At 35.9% G+C, this 24,004-nt stretch overlaps 1 protein-coding gene across 1 annotated transcript in view; it reads right to left on the bottom strand.

Annotated features, from left to right (window-relative positions):
- LRRC9 (leucine rich repeat containing 9) overlaps window positions 1-24,004 on the bottom strand; it is a 93,091-nt gene that overhangs the window by 54,445 nt on the left and 14,642 nt on the right. Inside the window, exons 10-16 of the mRNA XM_061182628.1 lie at window positions 23,579-23,710; window positions 16,220-16,396; window positions 15,771-15,888; window positions 12,063-12,195; window positions 9,805-9,927; window positions 9,078-9,193; window positions 2,283-2,495 (exon numbers count right to left, since the gene is read on the bottom strand). Coding sequence (XP_061038611.1) covers window positions 2,283-2,495; window positions 9,078-9,193; window positions 9,805-9,927; window positions 12,063-12,195; window positions 15,771-15,888; window positions 16,220-16,396; window positions 23,579-23,710 — 1,012 coding nt within the window. The remainder of the gene's footprint in view (window positions 1-2,282; window positions 2,496-9,077; window positions 9,194-9,804; window positions 9,928-12,062; window positions 12,196-15,770; window positions 15,889-16,219; window positions 16,397-23,578; window positions 23,711-24,004) is intronic.

Raw genomic sequence — 24,004 nt, 5'->3', positions numbered from 1 at the left:
TATACTGCACACTTATGATAAAGGTGGTGATATTGCCATCATGTTATGAAGTTTTCCTTCCTCTCTAATAATAATCCTCTAAGGTAATGACAATCTCCTAGACTTGAAGATTTGGTGGATAATGCTAACACAGTTTTACCAAAGCAATCCCATAAACTTTCTTAAAAAAGTGTTTCAAATATTTTTAGAAGCAGGCTGAAAACTGTTGACCTCACTTATTATTTTAAAAAATATTTTTTGCTTTCTCTTTCTGTTTCACTTGAGAAAAAACTGTCATCATAAACAATGGATTTAGAAATGTAACGATGGAGCAAAGTAATTGACTTTCAAGATAAAAATCATTTCTGAATTTTTATCTGTACCTTAGCTTTCAGTGCATGCATAGAAAGATAGTGTCATGTAAGAATAATTTGTCTTCTTAAGTATTCTTATCAATTTATCAGTTAATATCAATTTGTTTACTACTTCTGCAGGTTCAAGTAAACAACCCACTTTCTTTGTTAAGAACCACTCAGACATTCTGTTTTAAAACAAGTAACTAATGAGTATCTCATGTGTGCTAGGTATTGTTGATGCCAGTCCACACAGTGTTTATGAGTAAATTAGAAAAAGACATCCTTACCTCAAGACACCTTTATTTTCCAGCTTTTAGAAAATTGTTGCAATAGGCTGATTTTGTTAGTAAAAGAAATTTTACCAACAGTCATCAAAAAATTGTTGTAGTAAATATACTACTCTTATTTGAAAGTTGCCCCTTAGGTGTGGCCCTTTTGTTCAGTGTACACTGCACAATCTTATATTGTTGCCCTCATGCTGGGAATATAAGTGACTAAGAACAGCCATAATCTCTGTCCCTGTGGAATTTATAGTTTAGGAAGGATACAAAGCATATGACAAAGGAATCTTACTTAGATTCTTATCTAGACCTAGAGGTAAGAGAAGGATTTAATGCTTAAGTATAGATCAAAAATATGTGTGGGAGTTAACTCGGAGAAACGGGGTCAGGGGAGAACATTCCATGCAGGAGTACAGTACAAGTGCAGAGGCTCTGTGTGGCTGCAAACGGTACATTAAAGAAACAAAAAGGAGGCTGAGCATAGATTGCTAAAGGGAGTGTAATATGAGAAGAGTGTGGAAAGACAGGCCAGGGACCAGGTCATGCAAAACCTTATAGGCCATATTAAGGACTCTGGTTTTATTTTTAAAACAATGGAAAATCATTTGAGCATTTCAAATAGGAGTAGTGAGGGATGACAAATCAGACTTGCATTTTGAAAAGACTCCTCTCGCTTCAACATGGAGAATGGGTTGTGGCCTTAAAGCGGAAGCAGGACAAGGCCTCTTTTGCATAACTCTAGTAGGCATGTACCTCCCCACCCCCCAACACACAGACACACACACCTTGTATTGAGCTATAGTCAAGTTATAGAGTGAATGGCATCCAAAGAGCACATTAACAGAATATAATGTGCATGGTGCCTCCTGGAGTTGTGTAGTAGCCCTATGGAAGTAGTCTAGGTCGGAGATAAAGGGAGTTTGGACAGAATGGTAGCAGATTTGAAATGGACAGATTGAGAGTCAAGATATAGAGGGAGGCTTAATATCTCAATAGAATTTCCTCAGTGTAAAGTAAGTTGCTCCGATAAGTTACTCAAATTCTGTTGATTAATTTTGTAAAGATAAAACTCCTGTATTCTATGTTGATTGGTCCTGGAAACTGTTTTGAAACTTACTATCTTAATCAGTTAAAGAGAGTTTATTTGTTATTCAGGAATGAAATTCCTTGCAAATTACAAGGCTACCTCTAGACCTCCACTGTCCTCTATGATAGCCACTAGCCATATGGGGCTATTGAGCACTTGAACTGTGTCTGAACTGAAATGTGCTGTGAGTGTAAAATATACTCCAGGTTTCAGAGACTTAGCATGAAACTATCTGTTAATGAATCTTCATATTGCCTGTATGTTGAAATGATAATATTTGGGATATATTGAGTTAACTATAATATATTATTAAAATTGATCTTACCTTTTAATTTTAAAAATCTTTAAAAATGTGGCTAATAGAAAATTCAAAATTACATATGTGGTTCATATTATATTACTACTGGACAACACTGATCTGTAGAAGAAAAGGGCTGGGCACTTTTAAGCATGCCCGGCATGGACAGCATGCTGCCTGGCATCATCAGATAGGCGGTTTAATATCTTTAGATTTCATGCGATAGATTCTGACCAAATTCAAGGTTCGTGTCCCCAAATTTTATTCCTCATAATACTCACCACAATATGACTGTAAATGCTAGTCTTGGCAAGGGAAAGTATTGTTTTATCATCCAAGCTAGTAAGTTTTGGTCTGGGCTTGATCCTGGGATCCATTTTTATAACTTCATCATCAAATTTCAAATCCTGGGACAATACTGATCCTTCTGAATTTTTTTTGCTTTCTTCTAGGATAACATTGTTGAATGCAGAAAATAAAGAGTGAGCCTTGACCTAAAAAATTTATTAAAAATGTTGAAAATTTGGTTGCTGTATCTATCATTTTGAAAAAGAAATAGGCTATGTAGGAAAGATGAATTAACTTTTTTCCTGTTATATAGTAATATCTATGATGAGTATCACATTAGGAAATCTATGATAGTAGATTAAAATTGTGGGCTAAGAATGGGTGTGTCCTCCTGCTGAAAATTCCTTAAAACTAGCAAAAGACAATTTAAAAATATTTTATAACAGTGGAGAGGGTACCAACAAAAGACTAAAAATTGTGAGATATAAATCAGAAGGGACTGAACTGATAGACAAATAGGAGCAGAAATGTAACCTGCAGCCAAAATATGTGCAGGAGATAACCACTTCAAAGAGCAGATCCCAAGAAACTTGATGTTCAGAGTGAACAAGTAAAATAGCAGGAGGATGCTCTAGGTAATTATCAGGCAACTAAGTAATTATCATAAGAACTGTGGATGAATGGGCAAAAACAACATGAACAAACAGAAATGGCTCTAGAAAAAACCAAAATGGTCCCTACGAGAATTTTTTTTTTACTTTTTCATTTTATATTTATTTATTTATTTTGGCTGCACCGGGTCCTAGTTGCAGCGCACGTGATCTTCATTGCGGCATGCGGGATCTTTAGTTGCGGCACGTGAACCCTCAGTTGCAGCATGCATGTGGGATCTAGTTCCCCAACCAGGGATCGAACCCGGGCCTCCTGCGTTGGGAGTATGGAGTCTTACTCACTGGACCACCAGGGAAGTCCCCATAAGAGAATTTTTTAAAATCTGGTAGAACAAAGCATCTATAAATGAATAGGCTGCTATAGAAAAGAATAGGGTAAATGCTTTGAAGTCAAAATAAAAACAATTAGAAATAGAAAATATTCAATAAACGTTCGGAGAAACCAAATGGATACGACAGCAAATCAAATTAGCAAGTGGAAGCTAATATTGAGGACATCTTCCAGAACACAGAATTTAAAAACAGAAATGTAAATACAAGAGAAAAAAAATTAAAATACATGCAGGATCAGTTCAGAATGTCCAATGTTTAACAAACAGAGGTTCCAGAGGGCTTAACAGAGAATGGAAGAGAAGAAATGATCAAGGAATTAAGAGAAAGAAACTTCCCAGAGGTGACGAAAGAACTGAATATTCCAATTGAAAGAGCTCATGAAGTGGCAAGCAGAAGGATGATGGAGCTCTTTGCCGACATCACTGAAGTCAGTCACAACAGCCAGGGACTTGGCCTCACTACTTCTTGTTATTTCAGTTATTCTGTTTTCTGTTTGTTCGGATTTCTGTGTCTTTTACTGAAAGCATATTTGACTGATACAATCCGCTTCATAACAATATAAAATATAAATGCCCAGAACTATACTTAACAAGAAATGTTTAAGACGTATATAAAGGAAAATGTGGGAGAGGACTTGAGTAAATGGAATAACTTATCATGTTCCTGGATGAGAGGCCCAATACCACAAAGTAGTCAGTTTGCCCCAAATTAAATTTAAATTCAATACAATCACAATCAAATCCTAATAGGACTTTTAAATAGAACTTAACAAACTGTTTCTAAATTTTATTTGGAAAGGAAAATGTTCAAGAATAGCCAAGAATTAAAAAAATATATATATAAGTGGGGACAGGGGAAGAGAATTTGCCCTATCACATATCAAAACATATCATCAGGTTGTAATAACCAAAATAATGTGGTAGGTGTCCAAGATTAGACAGAGAGATCAATGGAACAGAAATAGAAGGATCTATAAATAGACCCCTTATATATGAAAATAATTTTAACGATAGCTAATATTTCAAAATAGAGTAAAAACGATGATGCTTGCTCCATTTTTAAGGATAAAATTATTTGACCCCCCCCCAACCTCACACAGAATAAAACAATTTCTAGATAGAATTAAAAAGCTAAAAGTTTTAGGTACTTCCCTGGTGGTCCAGTGGTAAAGAATCCGCCTTCCAATGCAGGGGACGTGGGTTTGATCCCTGGTCGGGGAACTAAGATCCCACATGCAGCGGGGCCAGCTAAGCCCATGCGCCACAACTACTGAGCCCGGGCACCTCAACTAGAGAAGAGAAAACCCGCACGCCACAACTGGAGAAGAGAAAACCTGCACGCCACAACTAGAGAAGAGAAAACCCACACGCCACAACTAGTGAGAAGCCCGCACACCGCAACGAAAGAAGAGCCCGTGCGCCGCAACAAAAGATCCCACATGCCTCAACAAAGATCCCGTGTACTGCAACTAAGACCCAACGCAGCCAAAAAAAAAAGCTAAAATTTTTAGAACAACCTATATTAGTATTGGAAGAAAATAAAGGAGAATATTTATATAAGCCTTATGAAATGACAGAATTCAGAATCCATAATGTAAAAGATGGAGAGATCTGATCTCTTAAAAATTAACTTGTAAATTACAAATGAAAATGACAAATACTTTTTTTGCTACAAATAAAATGAAAATACAAGTGACAGAAAACATTTGCAATATATATAAAAGATAAAGGATTAATATCTAGAATGCATATAAAGATTTTTCCAATCAATATGAAAAAGATAGAGTCCAACAGAAAATGGTCAAAGGATATAACAGGTGATTCATAAAACGATAAATAATCTATAAGCACATGAAAGGATAAAATATCCTTTCTTTGGCCATCAGATATAAACAAAAGGATTGATAATACCTGTGTTGGTAAAGATGTAAAGAAACAAGCACTGTCGCACACTGTTGGAAATTTATAAAATGGTTCAACTTCTGTAAAGAGTACTGGCAAAATCTATCAAATTAAAACACATATATTCATATATCCTTTGACTAGCCAATTCTTCTACAAATATGTGCTGCAGAAAAACTTCCATATTTGTATGGAAGATGCATCTGCAATGATACTCACTGAAATATTGTTTTAAATAGTAATAAAATTGGAGACAACCTATGTTTCATCAACAGGGGAACAGTCAAATAAATCACAGTATTACTGAATAGTATGAAGTCACCAAAAGACTGAAGTATAGACCTATATGTACTGAAGTGAAATTTGTCCAAAACATATTGTTAAAGGCAAAAAATTTACAGAATACTTAGAACTTGACTCTACTACGTAAAATGGTATATGTTGTTATATGTGTAAATGCACAGAAAAAAAGATTGAAAGCAAACCCACAAAGCTATTAAAAGTGGATGCCCTGGGGCTTCCCTGGTGGCGCAGTGGTTGAGAATCCGCCTGCCAACGCAGGGGACACGGGTTCGAGCCCTGGTCTGGGAAGATCCCACATGCCGCAGAGCAACTAAGCCCGTGAGCCACAATTACTGAGCCTGCGCGTCTGGAGCCTGTGCTCCTCAACAAGAGAGGCCGCGATAGTGAGAGGCCCGCGCACCGCGATGAAGAGTGACCCCCGCTTGCCACAACTAGAGAAAGCCCTCGCACAGAAACGAAGACCCAACACAGCCATAAATAAAATAAGTAAATAAAAAAAAAATTTTTTAATTAAAAAACAAAAAAACAAAAAAACCCCACAATGGTTTGGTGGGCACGTGCTCTATGCCAGACACTTAAAAAAAAAAAAAAAAAAAAAGTGGATGCCTTCATGAAAGGGAGTGGTGGTGGGATTGAGGTGAAAGCAGATTTTCGTGTTTATTCTATATTCTTCAATACAGTTTGAATGTTTTCCAGTGAGACTACAGTTATATATTACTCATGTAATATATCTGCATGATAAAATATTTAGGTGTCATGATGATTTGTTTTGAAAATTAAGTCCTTTAAAGAATAACCATTTTATACTTATATATAGGCATACCTTGTTTTATTGTGTTTTGGTTTATTGCCATTTTTTACAAATTGAAGACATCAAGCAAGTCTATCGGTGCTATTTTTCCAACAGCATTTGCTCACTTCATGTCTCTGTGTCACATTTGGTAATTCTCATAATATTTCAGACTTTTTCATTATTATTATATTTGTTATGGTGATCTGTGATCTGTGATGTTACTATTGTAATTGTTTTGGGGTGCCACAAATCATGCTCATATAAGATGGTGAACTTAATAAATGTTGTGTGTGTTCTGACTACTCCACTGACCAGCCATTTCCCTGTCTCTCTCCCTCTCTTTGGGCCTCTCTATTACCTGAGACAAGACAGTCTTAAAATAAGGCCAGTTAGTACGCTTACAATGGCCTCTAAGTGTTCAAGTGAAAGGACGAGTCACATACCTCTCATTTTAAATCAAAAGCTAGAAATTACTAAGTTTAGTGAAGAAGGCATGCTGAACGCTGAGATGAGCTGAAAACTAGGCCTCCTGCTCCAAACAGTTAGCCAAGTTGTGAATGCAAAGGAAAAGTTCTTGAAGAAAATTAAAAGTACTACTCCAGTGAACACATGAACGATAAGAAAGTGAAACAGTATTATTACTGATATGAAAAAAGATTTAGTGCTCTGGATAGAAGATCAAACCAGCCACAACATTCCCTTAAGTCAAAGCCTAATCCAGAGCAAGGCCCTAACTCTCTTCAATTCTATGAAGGCTGAGAGAGGTGAGGAAACTGCAGAAGAAAAGTTTGAAACTAGCAGAGGTTGGTTCAATGCGGTTCAAGGAAAGAAGCCGTCTCCATAACATAGAAGTGCAAGGTGAAGCAGCAAGTACTGATGTAGAAGCTGCAGCAAGTTATCCAGAAGATCCAGCTAAGATCATTAATGAAGGTCGCTACACTGAAAAATAGATTTTCAATGTAGATGAAACAGCTTTATATTAGAAGATGCCATCCAGGGCTTTCATAGCCAAAAAGGAGAAGTCAGTGTCTGGCTTCAGAGCTTCAAAGCACAGGCTGAGTCTCTTGTTAGGGGTTCTTTTAGTTGAAGCCAATGCTCATTTACCATTTTGAAAATCTTGGGGCCCTTAAATGCTAAATCTACTCTGCCTGTGCTCTATAAATGGGACAACAAAACCTGGATGACAGCACATTTGTTTACAACATGGTTTGCTGAATATTTTAAGCCCACTGTCTAGACCTACTGCTCAGAAAAAAAAAGATTCCTTTTAAAATACTACTGCTCATTGACAATGCACCTGGTCACCCAAGAGCTCTGATGGAGATGTACAATGAGATTTATGTTGTTTTTGTGCTTGCTAACATAATATCCTTTCTGCAGCCCATAGATTAAGGACTAATTTCAAATTTCAAGTCTTATTATTTAAGAAATACATTTCATAAGGCTATAGCTGCCATAGACAGAGATTCTTCTGACGGATCTGGGCAAAGGAAATTGAAAACTGTTTGGAAAGGATTTACCATTCTAGATGTCATTAAGAACATTCATGATTCAGAAAGAGGTCAAAATATCAATGTTAACAGGAGTTTGGAAGAAGTTGATTCCAACCCTCATGGATGACTTTGAGGGGTTCAAGACTTCAGTGGAGGAAGTATTGGCAGATATGGTGCAAATAGCAAGAGAACTAGATGTAAAGCCTGAAGATATGACTGAATTACAGCAATCTCATGAGAAAACCTTACAGATGAGGAGTTGCTTCTTATGGATGAGCAAAGAAAGTGGTTTCTTGAGATGGAATCCACTCCTGGTGAAGATGCTGTGAAGATTGTTGAAGTGACAGCAAAGGATTTAGAATATTACATAAACTTAGTTGATAAAGCAGTGGCAGGATTTGAAAGGACTGGCTCCAATTCTGAAAGAAGTTCTGTGGGTAAAATGCTATCAAACAGCACTGCAATGCTACAGAGAAATCAATCATGAAAGAAAAAGTCAATTGATGTGGCAAACTTCATTGTTGTCTTATTTTAAGGAATTGCCATGGCCACCCGTTACCTTCAGCAACCACCACCCTGATCAGTCAGCAGCCATCACCGTGGAGGCAAGATCCTCCACCAGCAGAAAGATTATGACTCACTGAAGGCTCAGATGACGAGTAACATTTTTTAGCAATGAAGTATACTTTTTTTAAATTAAGGTATGTATATATTTTTTTAGACATAATGCTGTTTCACACTTAATAGACTACAGTATAGTGTAAAAATAACTTTTATATGCACTGGGAAACCAAAAAATTAGTGTGACTAACTTTACTGCAATATTCACTTTATTGTAGTGGTCTGGAACTGAACCCACAATATTTCCGAGGTATGCCTGTATATATATTATAAACATAACATTAAGAGGCTTCAAATTACTGTTCTGTTCTCATTTAAGGAATTCCAGTTTTTAAAATGCATTCATGGGATTTCCCTGGTGGTCCAGTGGTAAAGAATCCGCCTTCCAATGTAGGGGACGTGGGTTCGATCCCTGGTCAGGGAACTGAGATCCCACATACCTGGGGCAACTAAGCCCACGCGCCACAACTACTGAGCTCGCGTGCCTCAACTAGAAACCCTGCGTGCTGCAAACTACAGAGCCCTCGTGCCCTGGAGCCCATGTGCCACACAGAGAGAAGCCTGTGTGCCACAGCGAAAGATCCTGCATGCCTCAACGATGATCCCGCGTGCCGCAACTAAGACCCGCTGCAGCCAAAAAAATAAAGAAAAATTTTTAAAAATGCATTCATACCACTGTAATATACTCAAATTCTACGATGTATTCAGGCAAAACAAGGTCATGATCAAAGACAAACCACTTGTACTGCCGAATGCTGCAATCACAGTTTCTTTGTCCCATGATAGGATCTAGGGTAAAATAAAAAACAAAAACAAGCAAAACAAACATTCTTCAAAATGATATATAATATACTTTTTTCACCTTTACATAGATTAATAAACAACAAACTCAGTAAGTTCCAAATATTATGTCATTGAGGTTTTTTTCTCTTATATCTTCCCACCACTGTAGACAATTTCTTAATTCTATAAATACTAGTCACCCTTTCACTACAAAGACTAGTAGGGTTTAATTTTATTCATCTCCTTTTCCTTTTCATACTTTTTCACTTTTCTATTCAATGTTTAGCCATATAGTTTTTGACAAATATATTACTTTTTTGTGGTTAAAAGTTGGGTGGGTTCTATTTTTTGAAATACATATATTATACATATATATATATATCTGTATATAAAACATAAAACAAACTTTTACAAAATAAAATATCTACACGCACACATATATAAATGTCACTGAAGGAGGAAATAGAAATATAGAAGTTCATTAGTAGCTAGGAACAGGTTTTTATAAAAAAGTTTATGTTTTGTTAGGTAGAGGTTAAACTGTAAGCATCTGTATTAAATGAAAATATTTTGTATTCAGAAAGATGAAAAAAGATTTATCTTCATGGCAGACATACTTAGTAAATATTTTCGAGGAATGAACACTGAATTAATCATTGGGTAGTTGGCTTGACTGATGGAGTCCTGATCACGAGCCTGAACACTCTGGCCAAGGAAAACCTTTGTAATCAGGAGGATGCCTAGTATGAAAAAAACAAAATGTTTTAACACTAATTCATTTGAATAATTTTCCAATATCATCTTCCCTATTGGCCCCAGACTTGACTGTATATTTTGTAAAGGTAGAGATCCTGGCTATCTTGTCTGCCACCGTAAAGCACACAGCACACTGCTTGATCCAAAATAGAAGCTCAATAAATATTTGTTGCATAAATAAAATGGTTACAAAAGAGAATTCCTGTGTTTATATCAAGCAAAGCTTTACAGAGAAGGAAGAAGGAAAGAAGACAATATTTATCAATATTTTTATGAATTAATTTAAGAAAAGAAATTTGTTGTTCTTGTTAACTAGGTAAAAATTCATCTCTGTATCATCAGCACATAGCTTAGATCATAAGAGGCACTCAATATATGTCTACTGAATGGATGAACATTTCTTTTCCCTTTAGGTATTAAGGAACCTTGAAATTCACTAAATCCTAAGGATCTCTAGGAGTCACTGAATCCTATGAAACAACTTCTAATTACTATGCATAAAGTATTCAGATGACTTTTTAAAACTATGTACAAGTTATGAAATGTAAATTGGGAGAACCTAATTGTTTTAGAAAGTATATTCCAGAAGGATCAAGAAAAACATCATGGATATTTCTTTTTTTTTTAAAGATTTTTTTTGATGTGGACTATTGTTAAAGTCTTTATTGAATTTGTTACAATATTGCTTCTGTTTTATGCTTTGGTTTTTTGGCCACAAGGCATGTGGGATCTCAGCTCCCCGACCAGGGATCGAATCAGCACCCCCTGCAATGGAAGGTGAAGTATTAACAACTGGACTGCCAGGGAAGTCCCTATCATGGATATTTCTTACATGAGAATGGAGAAGGATGAGAAAAAAAGAAGCAAATGGTTTTTTCAAATAGGAGTTCTTTCTAGATTCAGTAATCTGCTTAATTTTCTGATTATTATTAACTGAATGAAAGACTGCAAAACACACATAATTTAGTTCAGCATGAATCATCTTATAACAGAGCTAGAGTCTGGAACCTAGAATATTACTTTTATAGAATTCAGTTAACCAGATTTCTGACTACCCAGTCTTCCGAAGGTTGCATAGTTGAGACCAAAGAATAGATGTCCCTTACTCCCTGACCTGATCAATTCTCTTTATTTTACATTCTTTGGTACTATGCATTATTCATAGTACAAATTCATCTTCGTAGCTCTTATTATAATTGTAATTTTACATTTATTTGGATATTATTGTTTGTAAGCACCATAGAGGAGAAACTGTCTAGTCTGTATTGACTAAATCCCTATCACCAACCAAATGCCTAATACCCAGTAAGCATTCAATAAATACTGGTGGAACTGAAGAATGAAAAGTGGAAGAGGGTGGGGCAAGAGAGGACATGATGAGCTGGTCTTTGTCCCCAGTCTGTGGGTACCTGGGAACCTCTCCCAGAAGTGTCCTACAAACTGACTCATGTACTTTTATTTACATATATTCAAGGTGCAAATAAAGTACTAATAACTGTGACTAAATTAAGATACCAAACATTTATCTTCTATAAGCCAACTTTAAAGCAATCCATACACTTCACAATTTGTCTTTAGCCAATTTTAGATTTATAACCAGGGTTTCTTATCATCTTATATTTTGATAATTAAGGACAAATAAGTCCTGCCTTCCCGAGTGCTTTATATAATGATGATCATATAAATAGGCCAAGTTCTCTTTTCTCTTTCCTATGAATTTGGGGTTTGTATGGTGATTGTGTGTGTGTGTGTGTGTGTGTGTGTGTGTGTATAACATGTACATAAATATGTTAAGTTTATTTTTAGGACACAACTTAATGAACTAAAGCAGATTATGAAAAGTGTTTATTTCATATAAGATGGATTAAATATGATTAATGAATGAGTCTCACCCTATTGATGTTGCTGATAATAATCACTCAGTAAATATTTGTTGACTACCTGACTAAAGTAATAGATCAGAAAGTCATGTATCACTACACTGGTAAATACTAAATAAAATGGGTTTCAGAAAACCTCCCAGGTTGATAAAACCAAGTATCAAAAATATTATGAAAATAATTAATGAATTTGAATACTTAGAACTTAAAAGTTCAGAAACACTGCATACTTGTATTACCATGTCTGAAGAGCTCATGCTCAAGAGATTTTTTCTTCTCATCCTTGTACTTTTGCTGTAGAAATTCAATTCTGGGACACTCACATATACTTAGGCTGTTAGCAAGAATAACAGCTTCTTTTCTGAGAGGCAGCTGTAAAGAAAAACAAAGTATGAGTATTTTTACAAGATTGACAATACTTCAACTTTAGTAAGATGGTTTATCATTTTATGTTTATGTGTCTGTGCAAGGAAACTGCAGGTCAGACTCACTGAAAAGAAGTAGATAACCTTCAGGTGCAACTTCATTCTATAAAACCATTTATATATTTTAAATTTATATGCAAATAGATTTATGAAAAGTAATACAGAACAACATTTGTTCCTGTAAAACCAGCCAGAGTCAAAACTGACCACTCTGTGTGGTACAGGAGCTGTAGTTTTGCACGTTTTCAAGGATACTCCACTAGCAACTGTGAAAATTCCAAAAAGAAAATTCTGTGGGAAATTACACTGAAGATTCTTATTTAAATAAATAAATAGTCTAATAATTGGTCTAATAATCTACATTATTTCCAGATACATCTCATTGTGCTAATGCATGGAAATTTTAGTTTGCATTGTGATTAGAGTTATTTCTTTAAAAGTGTTTTATCAGAAATATTCATATTACTTGCTGTGAAAGCAGCTCTAAAAAACAAACAAAAATCTCTATTTTTAGCAGTAAAAAAAAAAAAACTAGACCTAAGAGAGATTATATGATCTATCCAAGGACTGAAGCAGAAATTGTCAAAGTCATGATTTGGACTCAGGTCTACTCCTCCTTTGCACTATCTTGGAGTTTTGAAATTATTACTAGCTTAATATTAGTAGCCAAATTATCTAAAATATATCTTTCATATAAATGCTGAATTGCCTATTTTCTTATTGAAACCTGTTATTCAAAGAGATTTAGAAAAATAAATACTAAAATGTGGCTCATCTGATCACAAATTCCACATTCTAGTAATTATAATCTCAGATTTCCCATGAACATCACTAAATATCCATTAGATAGAGGCTATGTGCATGGCTCTCTGCCTGGACCAGACACTGCCAAACTAAGCCAAATCCTCCTTCTCAGCTGCTTACACAGCATATCTTTTTAATCAGATCCCATCTCTTAAATGATGCAGAACATAAATGTCAATCTTTACTCATTGTGTGCACACCATAACATAGAAATTTAGCTTATCTGATCTTTGTGCTACCCAGTGATTTTTCTAGCCAATTATGTTCCCCCATTTCTAAGATCTTAACAATGAGAGTAATTGATGGTGTGTGGAGAAATAAGGGCAGAATAGTAAACTTTAACCTTCTGGTATTTTCTTGTTTAGAGGCAAGACAGGGAAGGAAAAGGAAACAAAGATGGGACAATCAGAAAAATGTGAGGATAACAATAGTGTATGGATGCTAAAGGAGAGTTTCAAAATGGAAAGAGCAATCAAAAGTATCAAATGTTTCAGCAATAACCTGCCTCCTTAGCACAGAAGGCTGCGCGTCAGTCTCATAATCAAATGTTTCAGCAATAATGGTGAATTTAATAAAAAATTTTCTATGTGCCAGGAACTGGTCTAAGAACTTTCTTGGTAAATTTTAATAATATATTTTATTTAATGTAATATTTCCCAAATATTATCATTTTAATATGTAATCAATATAAGAAATTATGGTCTTTTTTTCTGTACTAAGTCTTCAAAAACTGGTATTATATGTCTTAAACCTTTAGCACACCTTAATTCTGACCAGTCACATTTCAAATGCTCAGTAGTCACATGTGGGTGGTGGCTACCATATTGGACAGAGCAGTGTAGAGCGCTGCTGGAAGGATTAGAGATATTGTATCTCCTTTAGGAGATGCAGGGGATAAAGTGCTAGCACAGTGTCTGGCAGGCAGAAAACACACAGAAATAGCCCCATCCTTCCTCTACCCTCTGTGCCCATGATGGTTCAGAGTTCTCTGATATGACCCTGAGCACTTCACTCGCCTTCCTCAATTCCTCACCTCCTTCCTACTTCTCTTCCAGAAAGTACAGTGAGGGCACTCTCACTATACCACCCTGCTGAAGCCACCATCATCTCTGGCCTGAGCTGCTATAGGACCTCCCCCATATAGTGCCTCTGTCATTGCTTCTACTCCCTCCAATTTATTCTCCACCGAGAGGCTGGAAAGCTTTCTTGGTGATTTTTTTTTTTATTGTGGTAAAAAAAACACATAAGGTAAAAGCTACCATTTTAACCATTTTAAAGTGTACAATTCATTGGCATTAAGTACATTCACGATGTTGTACAACCATCACCACTATCCATTTCCAGAACGTCATCCCAAATTGAACCTGTATCCTCATTAAACAATAACTCTCCGTCCCTCTATCCTCCCCATCCCCTGGTAACCTCTATTCTATTTTCTGTCTCTACCAATTTTCCTATTCTAGATATCTATGTAAGTGGAATCATACAGTATTTGTCCCTTTGTGACTGGCTTCTTTAACTTAACATAATGTTTTCAAGGTTCATCCATGTTGTAGCATGTATCAGAATTTGATTTCTTCTTATAACTGAATAATATTCTATTGTATGTATATACCACATTTTATTTATCCATTCATCTGTTAATGGACATTTGGGTTGCTTCTACTTTTTGGCTACTGTGAATAATGATGCTATGAACAAGTACCCAAGAACTTTTTTGCGCATATCTCACTAAATCCTAACCATTCTGTTAAGTAGATACTATTATTATCTTCACTTTACAGAATGGATGAAACAGGCACAGAGAGGTGAAGTCACCCAGCTGGTGAGTAGGAAAGCCAGGATTCAAATGCAGCAATACTTTGATTTTATGCGTGCCATGATGAGAAAAGGATTAGGAAACACTGCTCTATACCAGTGTGCTACAGCTGCCTCGTCAAATGGGTGGAGGACCGAGAAAGGTTGATTGGATATTTTGGAGCTCAGGAGTGACCAAGGATAAAGCAATATCAGTATCAAGGTGGGGAAAATGAAGTAGAGAATAAAGAAATGGTGGCAGTAAAAGTAAAGAGAAAAATAGGATGATAGAAAGCACAGCAGTGTTAACTGAATGAATTTTTTCAAGATGGAGAAGACCTTGGAGAGTTTAAAACAGATTAAAGAAGTGGATTTCAAGATCATCCACAAAAGGATCACAATATAAAATATAAGATGCCTAGAAAGATTAAATAGATAATCATGAAGATAAAGTAATTCATGATTCAACCAACTGTAGATTGAAAATATTTTTAAAAAATAATTCTGGAAAGTTCCAAAAAGCAAAACTTGAATTTGCTCTGCTTCCACAACTATTTACATAGAATTTACATTGTACTTACAACTATTTACATAGCATTTACATTGTATTAGGTATTATAAGTAATTTAGAGGTGATTTAAAGTATACAGAAGGATGTGCATAGGTTATATGTCAATAGTATGCCATTTCATATAAGGGACTTGAGCATCCTTGGATTTCGGTATTTGTGGGAGGTCCTGGAACCAATCCCCCTCGGATACTGAGGGATTGTACTTTCCATGATAGCACTAAGCTTTTTGTGAAACAGTATAAGTTTGCTATAACATGAATGAAAGCATTGAGAATCAAACCACGTTTAATCAGTGGCAGAGCTTTATTCATTAGGAAGAAAGCATTATTCTGAATGACATTTTATGCTACCTTGCTCGTTTCACTGTCTTTGAATCCTTTTTCAAGTATTTGTAGCAGATGCTTTTTCTTCACTGTAATTTCAGGATCAAAAACATAAAAAAGGCATTCCAGCATCTGTCGATAGCTCCTTAAGAATAATTAAGACAAAAGAAGTTTTAGAATTGATTTCAGAAAAGCCTAGCTGTAGATAAGTTGACCATATGCCTTGCCCAGGATATTTCCCATTTATGCTGGATGTTCCAGTGTCATTATTAAACTTCCACTCCTCCTCAGTCTCAAAAAGAGCTCCAATGTGGATAAACTATGAGGTCATCTTAGTCAAGGAAGATGCATGAAAAGGAACTATTTACTGACAAGGATATTTTCAATATTGTAAACTTTTAAAACAGAAAGACTTTTTTTTACAAAATAAAATCAGACTGTTGTAAAAATGTTCCTTATGGAAGTTAACGTCTTACTCTGAATCATGCATATCTTCATTGTCCAAAAACTTTTGGAATTTCTCTTCAAATTTTAGTCTCAGAATACGGTTGTTAACCTTGATGACACGTTTTACTTTCACTCCTGTAATACCATATGTTCTGAAGTCCCATGTACAAAAACGTGATAGAATTAATTCATAGCAGGAATTAAACCTATATAGGATTACAAAATATATGCAAAGAAAAGAGATTTTCCTTAAAATGTTGAGAACACAAAGTTACATATGAAAAAAGTAATAGCTAATATTTTATGTTTTTTTGCTAAAGATAAATGGTCATATAGTATAGCTCTGATTTGGTTCTTATTCAATCAGTGAAAGAGGCACTAAACTTTGAAACATAAAATAATAGTTCTTTTATTAATTATTATGTATTTGTTCTGACTAAAAGATATGGAGCAATCCTCCTTTATTGAAACACTTCCTTTTTTGGCTTCAGTGAAACTACATGCTTCTGGCTTTCATCTTACTGGCTGCTCTTTCATGTTTTTCTTTGCTGCTTCTCTTTCCTCTGACAGACTTCTAAATGTTGGACTGCCCCAGGAATCAGTCTTTGGCTCTCCTCTTGTTTCCATAAACTCTATCCCTAGGTGATTTCACCTGGTACTTTGGGGATACATATTTTAAATATATTATTTATATATATATATAAATACATATACATATATATTTATTATACTAGTAAATTCCAACATTTTATTTTCAGGCTTTACCCTTACCCCACTTAGCTGGATATACCCACACTTGAACATCCAACTACCTGCTTGCTATGTTCACTTGTATATGTAATAGGCCTCTCAAATTTAACTCACCTGCCTTTAAACCTGCTCCTCCTGAGTGTTTTCCATCTCAGGATATGGCAACATCACCTAACTGGTAGCTTAGGTTAAAATCCCAGGAATAAACATTGCCTCCTCTCTTCCTCACCAATATCCAAGTCTTCAGCAAGTCTGCTTGACTCTACATCTAAAATACATCCTGAATATGACCCTATTTAATCATTACCACTGCTATTTTCCTAGTTAAAATCACCATCATCTCTTAGTTGGGCTATTGCAATAACTTCATAACTAGGGATATAGAAGTGAAAGAGGCAGGGTCCCTGCTCTCATGGACCCTATCTTCCAAGGGAGTTGGACAAAAAAATAAACAAGACATAAAAAAAATCTAAACTGGTAAGTGCTCTGAAGAAAGAGAGGCTAGGGGGTAAGGAATGGAGCAGGGGATACTTAAGACAGGTCTTGGGTAAGACCGTTCAAAGAAGATATTTGAGCTAAGAATTGAAGGAGAAGTAGGGGCCTGCTGTGTGACGATCTCAGGAAAATATACACAATGCTCATTTGCTCTCTGCTGCCCTTACCTGGCCATGATCAAAGTAATAATTCTGGCCCTGTCTTAAAGTAGCACAGAATTTAGATTAATTTGAAATTTAAGGGGGGGGTCAACTGTATGGTGACAGATGGAAACTAAATATTTGGTGGTGAGCACGCTGTAATGTATACAAAAGTAGAAGTATAATGTTGTACACATGAAACATATAATGTTATAAACCAATGTTACCTTAATGAAAAAAAAGTAAAAATAAAAAATAAATTTGAAAAAAATGGATCAGTTTAAAAAGGAAGTTAAGTGCTCCTATATGGGGTACATCTGCCTTTGAATGAGATGACTGGTCCTCACTGGGATAATCAACCAGGGCCTGAGCATGGGTGTGGGCTAAGATCACAAAGGTAAGCTTCCTGATGGGTTGTCTCTTCCTAAGACTAACATCTGAGCTCCTAATTTAGAGCATTCGCCTTTCTCACTAGCAAAGACTGAACCAGTACAGCTAGGAACTGCCCAGTTACTCTTCCCCAAGAGTTGAAAAGTGAGCTGCCCAAACCAAACTAATCCCAGAGGAGCTCGCAGTCTGGTACAGGAGACAGATAGAAATAGTGCTGCAATCCAGCAGAATGCTGCTAACTAGTTCAGAGGTCCGGCTAAACAACCAGATCATCATGTGCAGTGGGAAACCTATAGTGTCATATACAGAGGGATCATTTCCTGGGTGTGCCTAAATTAGTCCAAGTCACCCCTAAACAACATGTCCTGGAACCACTGAAACTCATTATTACTTGCACTCTAATTATTATTATTATCATTATTATTGTGCTCTGATAGAAACTAGTGCTATAAGTGTTTTATGTAGATAAGGTTTTTGTTATAAAGTAACAAAAGGGTAATCGAGAATTGCCCTTGAGAGTAATCAAGAATAGATGGAAGTGATGAATGGACAGTTCCCAGCTTCTAGCCTGGTCTCCCAGAAATGCAAGAACCAGGAATGGCACAGGAAACTCCAAGTAGTATGATTCTTTCATAGAGCTTTTCTTTGGGAATTAAGCAGCTGATCCCTTCCTTATATGGAATTCCTAGAGCCCTGGAGATACGGAAGCCTGGTGCTGAGAGGACAAGGGCTCTGTGCTACCTGGGGTCACGTAGTAAAGCAATTCATTCAATCACCTGGCCACACCGTGGATGAGAAAACATCATTCAGAGGCTGCAATACTGCTGGAGGAGGGAGAACAGACCTATGCTGATAGAGAAGTACTGAGACTTACAATATTATCAGTACGTCATGGAGGATGATAAGTTCTCACACCATTGTTGAATATGTGCTACATGCAACTGGGGAGCATGTCATTACTGGTCTTTATACATATAATGTATAATCTTTATACATATAATGTATAATGTATACTGATAATAAATGTATATCAGTATACATTACTGATGTATACACATTTTAGTCTGAACCTGAAATAATGACTCTCTAGGACTTTGTATAAAATAATATTGAAATCTGCTACACCTTTCTTTCAAAGAGTCTGATAGATTTAAGGGCAAAATTCAAACTACCCAGCCCAGCCTGCAAGACCCTTAATGATCAGGCCCTTGTCATGTGGAACTACTGAGTTCTCCGAACATATTATACTATTTCCACACCCTTTCACATGCTGTTTCCTCTGCCTGCAAAGTCCTTCCTCTAATTCTTCGTATAGTTAACTTCTATCGGTCCTTCAAAACTCAGATCAAAGCATCTGCCTCAAGTGTCCCCACTTCCAGAATACTTTCTCTAACTCGCCACTCTGCTTTGATCTTCACACAGCTGCCCCCTCCTACATTCTCCATGTGTACAATCATCCCAGAACTTATTACTGTTTCATTACCATAGTCTTCTACACCAGATTGTAGGCTTGATTAGAGAGGGAACTATATCTTATTTGACTTTTATCACTAGCACCTAGCATAGAATGTGACTTATGGTAGAAGCTCAGTGGATGAATGCTGAGCAAGTGAACAAAGTAGAAAAGACTCAAAGATTAAAAAGATGCAGTCTCTATCTTCACCGAGTTTATAAACCAATAAAGTGAAAAAGTAATAGGACAAGTACAAGCAAAATTATAATAAGAGTATAAGATAGGAGAGATAAAGCTCAGTGCTATGAAGATTCAAAAAGAAGAAGAAATGACTATAGCTGATGGAGATGACAAGAAAATTCCTCACAAAGGAATGGCTTTTGATGTCATCCTTGAAGATAAAGTAAGTTTTGACAGGCAATGATACAGCCAGGGCCTGGGATGCGAGGCATTCTGGGTGAAGGAAGTAGAACAAAGAAAACCACTTATGTGATGGTGTACCAGGTATATTCCAAGAGCAGTGAGGCATGCACAGTTCAGCTGACTCTGAAAGGGTTTGAAAAGGGGTTAGGGTAGTTTGGAGACTATACAGTGAAGGACATTGAATGTCAGGGTGAAGAGTTAGAATGTAATTTGGAAGATAACAGGTTGCTACAGGAGGCTTTTGTTTTGTTTTTAACAGAGTGCTCTTGGCATAGGAAGGGACCGGCTATATGTAGCAATAGTCTAAGAGGAAGGTCATGACGGCCCGTGTGCAGGAGATTTTGGTTACAAAGAAGGAGAGAACGAATGCGAGAGACATTATGGAGAGAACCTGTGGGTCTTAGGCTGATTGGATATGGAGATTGAGAAAGAGAATGGAGTCAAGAATGGCTTCAGTGTTTGTTGTGCCTCTATGACTAAGAGGATGGTAGTGCTACAAACAGGAATGGAGGAGTCAGAAGGAAGGGGTGGTTTGTGGGCAGGAAGAGGAAAACAAAAGCAAAAAGATTAAGAGCTAAATATTTTCACATCACCTTGTCCAATCCTAACAGTAACCTTTTGTGATAGTTTTTTATTTTCTCATTTTACAGATGACATTCAGATGAGTTAAATAACCGTTTTAAGACTATGCAGATAGAGTTTGAACCTAGGCTTTCTGACTCTAACCCCACTGTCTATTTTTTACTTTACAGCTGAGTCCCCTTTTAAATGTGTTGAGTTTGCCTTGTCAGTTGGAATGTCTAGAAATGTCTAATAGGTAGACATTCAGGACTGGAGTAAAGGAGAGAGATTGTAACTTTAAGTAATTTTTGAAAGTGCAGGAGTAGAAGAGACTGTCAAGGGAGAGTGTAAAAAGAAAATAGGAAATGTCTAACTACAAAAAAAAAAAAAGAGAGAGAGAGGTGAAGTTACACGGAAGGAATGGCTAACAGCAACAAGATCTGCAGAGGTTAGGAGAGTGAGGGCCCCTCATGTCCCTGGGTGCCCTCACTCATTCAGTAAGAGCTGAATGTGTGAGCATCCACAGTGGTGATATACACGTTGACTAAGATATTCAGTTACACAGAGAGATGCCTACAAACGTTCATTAATATACAAATGATGCACCCATTTAGCAAATGTAGAATGCACATGGTTTTAAATGGCTGGAGCTTAATAAAATCTATTAAAATCACTTCAAAATCCTAAACAAGCATTTAATAAATACTGTTAACTGACTTGCTGACTTAAGCCATATCAAAAACAAATATAAAACAGTATAAAACAAAAAGTCTGAGTTTCTGTAGCTCCCTAAAACAGTACAGCATGAAATGTTTATATATAAAAAGTTAGATTAATTACTGAAAGTTATTTTATAGACAAAAGTGAACCTACTAAGTGAGTATCTATATATTGATATGGAGACTTCAATTAGTAGTTATCTATTGAGTTATGAATCCAGCCAGCCCTATGCTAGATGTAATGACTTATAAGGCACATGCTATCTGTCCCCAAGGAGCTCACAGAGTCACTTATATATTGTTTTGTGGTACTTTGAAGTTATTTCTTTAAATTGTAAATGCCATGTATCTATAACCAGGTTAAAAAAGCTTCTCAAGCACAAGGACAGCATCTTTGATGCTTTGGAGTCCCCATCTGATAAATGTTCATAAATGTTGTCTGATGTCAATAGATAACTCAGTTGGCAATACAGAGGTAAATAATATGATCTATAATGAAAATGCTATAGTGGCAACAATCTACTCAACAGGCAAGTCTCTGTAAAATCAGGACTTTTTTAAACTGAAAAATAAAGCTCTTCAATTTCATAAAAGAAATGAAGCTAAGAAATATTCAACAATATACAATTAGAAATCTGCAATGCTCTTTTACTATAAACATAGGCTTTTCTGATAGAAAACCTTTATGTTTTAGTTCTAGCTCTACTCCAGTACTTTTTATTTAAATGCTAAATATTGGCCTTAAAATATTAAAGAAAAGTCAGTGTTTAAATTATAAAATGACTAGATATGTACCACACAGAGCAATTTAAAGCACTTTAATATTTATTTCCTAATATACATAAAAGATCAGAGCTAAGGTAGCCAAGCTTGTAGTATGCTAAAAGTAACAAACAGTCCTTGAAATTCTGCCAACATGTATTTGATTTTCTCCTTAAAATGGATCAAGGTTATTTTTATTAAAACCAAGTAAGCAATTATTAATGCTTATTAAAATCCACCACAGCTATCTAAATTACTATCAGGCTGACACAGTTACCTAAATGGCTTTTTAGTTATTTTGCTTTTACATATTTTTTTCACTAATGTACTTGTTTTATAAAGAGCTTACTTTGAGATAAGTTAAAAAGAAACAAATAATGAAAAACAATTCTGTTTAGGTTGAGTGAATACAAATGAAAGACTGAAGAATTATGCATACATCCTGCAGAGAGACACCATTCAATTCTTACACTTGAAAAATCAAGGCCTCTACTTGTTTACATGGGAACTGGGATGAATACCTTTTATATCTTTGTACATAAAAATCAAATATTGTGGTTAAGCAACAGTGATAACTGTTGGGCAAATGGATCTACTGATACAAAAGAAAGTATTTTAAAAGATGCCTTTGTCCCTTGGGCAGAGCGTCTTAGACTTTTCCACCAAAGTACCCCCAAGGCCCTTCAGAAGCTTTTACTCACAGAGGTGAGTTAGAGCCACATCTAATAGAATCAGGGGGCTTGGCTTAAAGTAATGGATAACAGTCACACATTTTTCTTTCTAAAAGGTTATTGTAAGTTTTGCATTTTACTTCACAAAAATCAGTGTTTGTTTCAACACTGACTATGAGTAAAACCATCCTCTGGGGTGATATATCAAGTCCATTCTATAGCTTTACATGTTTCCTTGTTCACGGGCTTCTCAATTTTGAGAAAGTGACTGCAGAAATATGAAAGTTATGATATTTTTGTGTCAAGGCTCTCTTTTTTTAGGATCATTTTTTGGGTTGTACCCTCTAGTTGAAGCAACACAACCACTTCCTTGTGTCTACCAGTAGGCCTTGATTCTGAAGTGTGGATGCCTTTTTCCTGTTTCCATTTTGGGTGGCTTTCGCTATTTTTGTCCAAATGGGCTTTTCACCCAAATTCCTGGTTTTTAAGTGTCTGCCTTATTTTAACTCATAAAGTCTTTGTGCACCCTCACTCTATCTAGCTCTAGACAACTGGTTTCACTTTGATCATGGACCCCCAGGAAATTTACTAGGCAGCCTCCTCCAGTGTTTGCAACTTGCTGTTGCCAATCCTGCTTTGCCACTCCTTCCCTGTTCTAGCTTCTCACCCAGTATTCAGAATCCAGGGCTATATTCAGTCCAGAAATAAACCGTATAAACATACATAAAATTAATTCTTGACCATAAGGTTTTCTAAATTATATTCTGCTCTTGGGCTAAGGGAAATTAAGTAAAGAGCAAAGAAATACTATTAGGATGTTTTCAAGTTAGCTCATGGCAATAGTATAAACAGAGAAATGTATATATGGTAAAGGAGGTAACTGCCAATTTTCAGTGGATGAATACTCTATACGGAAAGTTTTGAAATGGGACATTTTAAGATTTTTATAAGTTGATATTTTGGTTGATGATCCTAAGCACTTAAAATTAGTTTTAAAGCTATAACTAAATATCAAAAGATTTACCAGTCATCAGATCGAGTGCCTTCTTCAAAGTGGATGTTTCCCACAGTCTCCAACTCAATTAACAAAAATGGGATTAATAAACTATGACTTTTCTTCTTTTGTTTGACTTCAATACGATAAATTCCTTCAATTCTATTTAAGAAAAAAATAAAGCTATTAAAATGATCTAAAGATCACAACATTAAAATTCACGATAGTTTCTTCTAAGCTGATGTTAAAATATAAGGCTTTCATCAATGGATAAAGAAAGCTTGGTGCTAACAGTTAAACCAAGTAAAAGGCATTCTGTTTTTGGCAATTAAAATCACCTCAAATTTTGTTAACCTCAGAGTAAGTGAAGGTTAGAAAACTCTCCTGGCTCCACCATTTATGATTCTCAGATCTTAGACAAGTCACAACATTTTTCTGCTGCAATTTCTCAGAAAA

Source organism: Eubalaena glacialis, chromosome 2 (genome assembly GCF_028564815.1).
Source record: "Eubalaena glacialis isolate mEubGla1 chromosome 2, mEubGla1.1.hap2.+ XY, whole genome shotgun sequence".
NCBI lineage: Eukaryota > Metazoa > Chordata > Mammalia > Artiodactyla > Balaenidae > Eubalaena > Eubalaena glacialis.
The sequence above is the reverse complement of the archived record's forward strand: the minus strand, read 5'-3'. Positions and strand labels throughout refer to the sequence as shown.